Source organism: Clupea harengus, chromosome 18 (genome assembly GCF_900700415.2).
Source record: "Clupea harengus chromosome 18, Ch_v2.0.2, whole genome shotgun sequence".
NCBI classification, from domain to species: Eukaryota; Metazoa; Chordata; class Actinopteri; order Clupeiformes; family Clupeidae; genus Clupea; species Clupea harengus.
In genome coordinates, this window is record NC_045169.1 from 13,854,106 (window position 1) to 13,859,105 (window position 5,000).

The 5,000-nt window shown below is 47.4% G+C and overlaps 1 protein-coding gene across 1 annotated transcript in view; it reads left to right on the plus strand.

Moving 5' to 3' along the window:
• The window catches only part of sepsecs (Sep (O-phosphoserine) tRNA:Sec (selenocysteine) tRNA synthase), a 15,494-nt gene extending 13,624 nt beyond the window's left edge, over positions 1–1,870 (plus strand). Inside the window, exon 11 of the mRNA XM_031585182.1 lies at positions 1,248–1,870. Coding sequence (XP_031441042.1) covers positions 1,248–1,497 — 250 coding nt within the window. The 3' untranslated portion in view covers positions 1,498–1,870. The remainder of the gene's footprint in view (positions 1–1,247) is intronic.
• The last annotated feature ends 3,130 nt before the right edge of the window (positions 1,871–5,000 follow it).

A 5,000-nucleotide genomic window follows, 5' to 3' on the forward strand; every position in this document is an offset into this window, starting at 1 on the left:
AGCCACACACACACTCCGGCCCTGCTACAGCCTCACACAAACACACACCAGTCCTGATGCAGCCTGACACACACACACTCTGGCCCCGATGCAGCCTCACACACACACAAACACACACTCCGGGCCCAATGCAGCCTCACACACACACACACACACTCTGGCCCCGATGCAACCTCAAACACACACACTCCAGCCCCCATGCAGCCTCACACACACACAAACACACACTCCGGGCCCAATGCAGCCTCACACTCGCACACACACTCTGGCCCCGATGCAACCTCAAACACACACACTCCAGCCCCCATGCAGCCTCACACACACACAAACACACACTCCGGGCCCCATGCAGCCTCACACACACACAAACACACACTCCGGGCCCAATGCAGCCTCACACTCACACACATACTCCGGCCCCGATGCAACCTTGCTCTGGGTGAAAGCATTGTGCTGTATCTGAGAATTAGAGGAGTGTGTTTGTGTGTGTGTGTGTGTGTGTGTGTGTGTGTGGGGGGTTACTCTGCAGTTAGATTGGTGCTGTATCTAATAGTTAGAGGGGTGTGTGTGTGTTTGTGTGAGTACTCTGCAGTTAAACTGGTGCTGTATCTGAGGGTTAAGGTGTGTGTGTGTGTTTGTGTGGTTACTCTGCAGTTAAACTGGTGCTGTATCTGAGGGTTAAGGTGTGTGTGTGGCGGGGTTACGCTGCAGTTAGATTGGTGCTGTATCTAATGGTTAGAGGGATGTGTGTGTGTGTGTGTGTGTTTGTGTGGTTACTCTGCAGTTAGACTGGTGCTGTTGCAGCAGTTTTCTCAAGCAGGGGAAGGATAGGGGATATGATGCCATGCGAAAGGACACTGGGTCTGAAGGGAGGCCCTGGAGTACAGCCACGGGTACATTATGACAGTCTAGCCAGTGTGTGTGTGTGTGTGTGTATGTGTGTGTGTGTGTGTGTGTGTGAAGGGTACGCCCCCCAATGACGACAGTTAGCCAGTCTCAAGGGTACGCCCCTAGTAACGACACTTAGTAGATATCCTAACTGACTTGCCAAAAGACATGTAAGGTAACATGGCTCTGTGTGCTCTTAAGTGTATGTGAATGTAAACTTCTGACCTCAACTGTATATGTGTGTGTCTGTCTGTATTTGTAATCCTGTTTGTGTGCGTCTGTTTGTGTGTGTGTGTGTGTGTGTGTGTGCGTGTGTGTGTGTATTCCTGTGTGCATGTGTGTGTGTGTGTTTTCTGTAGGGTGGTTCCTCTGGGCGCGGTGCAGGAGGTTAATGGTCACACGTTTCGGGGCTTCATGTCACACTCAGAGATGTACCCCTGCCCGTACCTGAACGCTGCCTCCGCCATCGGCGTAACCCGCGGCGACGTGGAGCTCTGCATCAAGCGCCTGGACAAGTGCCTGAAGAGCCTGAGGAAGGCAGGCAGCGCTGGGGCCAGTGGGGAGACAGCGCCCCCTTCAGCACAGGAAGACCAGGGTGCTGCACCATGAACCTGCAGCCATACGCACACACAGGCGCGCTGCTGCTGCTGCTGCTGCTGCTGCCACCTGCAGGCTGGGAGGCTCAGCGCACGTAGCTGCCGACTCGGGGACAGATGAAGCTTGGGTCTGTCTGTGGCCTTGATCAGAGCTTCCCATGGGGCCTGTTGTGTACGTCTCACTGGGGAGGGAAAGGAATGCTGGACCGAGGGGTGAAAATAAATAAAATTAAATAATGTAAGAATGAGGCGAGGCCTCCTGGTCTCTGACCTGGGTCTCACTGAGCAGCAGGAATGGAGTATTCTCTGTGTCCTGTATCAGTGTAGTTCGGTTAATTTGCATCAGGTGCTACTGATCAAGCCTGTATTAGTTTTAAAGTGTGTGTGTATCAGACAGTGTTGTGCACGTTCACACTTCTCATGAACTAGTTCAAAGTTCAGTTCATACAAGTAAACATGAATCGTTCACGTTCATAGTTCACCATTTAAATTCTGAACTAGTTCATAGTTCAGTTCATTTTCATTTTTTTTTAATTAGTATGTAGTACCATTTAAATAATGAATTATACAGGGAACTAATAATAATAACTTGCTCTTCAGCAATTATATGCTACTGGCTTAATCTCAGATCAACAAGGGCATGTACACTAAATGAAAGACCGCTCAAAAGTTAGCATAGGTAAATCCTGTACCACTCGTATTTGTACATTAGCAGCTTATGCTAAGCGAGTTCACGAACAGTGCATCATGCTGGATCAATTAAGTGACAGTGCTCGTAACAATGATGAGAAAGCTAAACTATAACAAACACATACTGACAAGGTAGGCTACAAAGTCAAACTCACGCATACATGGACGCACACAACTTCAACAAAGTGCAACGTTCAATTATGTGAAAATATGCCCGAAGTTAACTGCTACTCCATCTAAATATGCCATGAAGCAATATCAAACATTGCACCGTGAGAAGTGGAGTCACATGACCAACGCAATTACCAAATATGGTCATTTACCGAAACATGGTCTGTTTGTGCAATTTAACAAATAATTACTATGGCCTTTTTAACAGGTACTGAGCAACGACATGGTACAAGCATTCATTTAGACAGTGTCTTTCCTCAGCTGAAGGAAAACATTCCGTAATGTTTTAGCTAGACCTCAGTGGCGCTGGACCTCAGATAATATGAACGTGTTCACCGTTCAAATTCATTATTTGTCATGAAGTTGCGTTCAGTTCATCGTTCTCATAAAAATGAACGTGTTCAATGAACGCGTTCTTTTGAACGCGTTCATGCACAACACTGGTATCAGAGGCATTACTGTATAAGTGTGTGAGGCCAGGGCTAGTGGCAGCATGTCAGGGCGTATAACAGATCTCTGGGTAGATCCTCTTTTACCAAGCCAAAGCAACATGATTCTGTCAATGATTTATTTCTTGCACTTATTGAACAGGTTAATATAACAATTATATTACTGTTTAAATAAATCACTGGGGGGAGGAACTTTGTTTTCTCATGTTGCATTTATTCATTTTGTTCAGTTTACTGCTTCTCTCTGTCTACACGAATATCCACAGTTCTTCAGTGACACTACTCATTCTTAAGATGGCAGAACTGCATTCTGGAACTTGTAGTGTGGCTGCAGATGTGTGGGTGATGTGTTTGATTTGATGGCTGTTGTAAGATGAGCCCTGTATGTGGAAGCACTCAGAGTGATGTAATCCAATACCTCTTCTCCGCTGGGCTCCGCTATTCATTTCGCCATATTCACAGCCATGCTGCTGCAAACACACCATACACACACACACACACACACACACACACACACACACACACACACACACACACACACACACCTACCATACACATACACACACACACACACACACAAACTAACCAAACACATACACACATACACCTACCATACACAGATACACCTACCATACACACACACACACACACGCACACCTACCATACACACACCTACCATACACATTGATGTCTACACACACACACACACCATACACATTGATGTCTACACACACACAGTCACACACACCTACCATACACATTGATAACTATACACACACACACACACACACACACACACACACACAAAGAGATGTCAGCACATCTATGCATATACAGTCACAAAGCACACACACACATACAGAAAGGAGAGGAGCCTTAACACACATGGGAACTCACTGGCACCAGTGACAGACATTCAGGACAGGGGTAGTGTGTCTTTCTCACACACACACACACACACAGGGGGAGTGTGTCTTACCTGTAGACTGCTCATTTAACTGGGACATTGACACACACACACACACTCCTCACCATTGTAGCATTGCCAGTGGAACTGAAATGCATTCACACACACTCCTACACTCTGTGTAGACTGCCATAGGCATGCTGCACACACACACACTCATTCACACAAACATCTCGGTAGACTGACTCGGGAACTGAACTGAGTGTATGCACACAGACGCACACACATACACTCAGACGCAGACACACACACACACACACACACTCCTCATTTTTGTAGACTGCCAGGGGAGCTCAAATGCACACACTCACAGCCTGCTGAAGGAATTAAGCAGTACACACACACTCCTCATCAGTGGGAATTAAACTGCGTGCACACACTCACAGACACGTCGTATTCTTATCAGTGTCGTAAGAACTGAGGCGTGTCTACACACACACACACACACACACACACACATGCACCCTAACTGAATGCATGTAATGATATATGCTGTACAGTGCTCTGTCTTCACTCCAAAGCATAGTGCAGTACTTATAGGGGTGGGGTGGAGAGACCAGCAGTGCAGTATTTATATGATTGGGGCGTTAGGGGACCAGCAGCACAGCTCACAAAAAGAGGGGGGGGGGTCTCTCTGAGCACTGGGACAGAAAGCTTCAGCAAGACATTAATATTCAGGGTTTGCATTGGTGACAAAGTTGAGCATATGGAAGAAGCAGAGCAAAGCATGTTACCGTGAAAAGAATATCCTGCAAAGACAGGTGTGGAGTAGAGTGCGGGAAGTTCCCCAAAACCACCATGATCTTCAGAATGACATGAATGTGAGCAGACAGAGGCAGCAGACTCTGACGTACCACACTCTATCTTTTAGAACCCTCAACATAAACAGCATGCAGGAGGCACCAAGGGATGAGTTCTCCTGTGCGTGTATCGCTTGTGAAGTCTTCCTCCACATCTATGCAGCAGTCTCAGGCCACAGCTTAATGAACGTGGATGAAAATAAAGACCATTCTCCTGTGTGTGTGTGTGTGTGTGTGTGTGAGGGAGAGAGGAGGAGGAGAGACGGAGAGTCAGAGCTATGCAGCACAGTAGAGAGTGTGTGTGGGTGCTGCAGGTGGTGTGTGTGTGTGTGTGTTAGTATCCTTCTGTCATAACACCCTCTTTTTCTTCCTTCCTCCTCTCACCATCCACACGTCTGGGTGCCAACCCGTCTCCCTAGGCCCTGATCTCTCCCTCTGG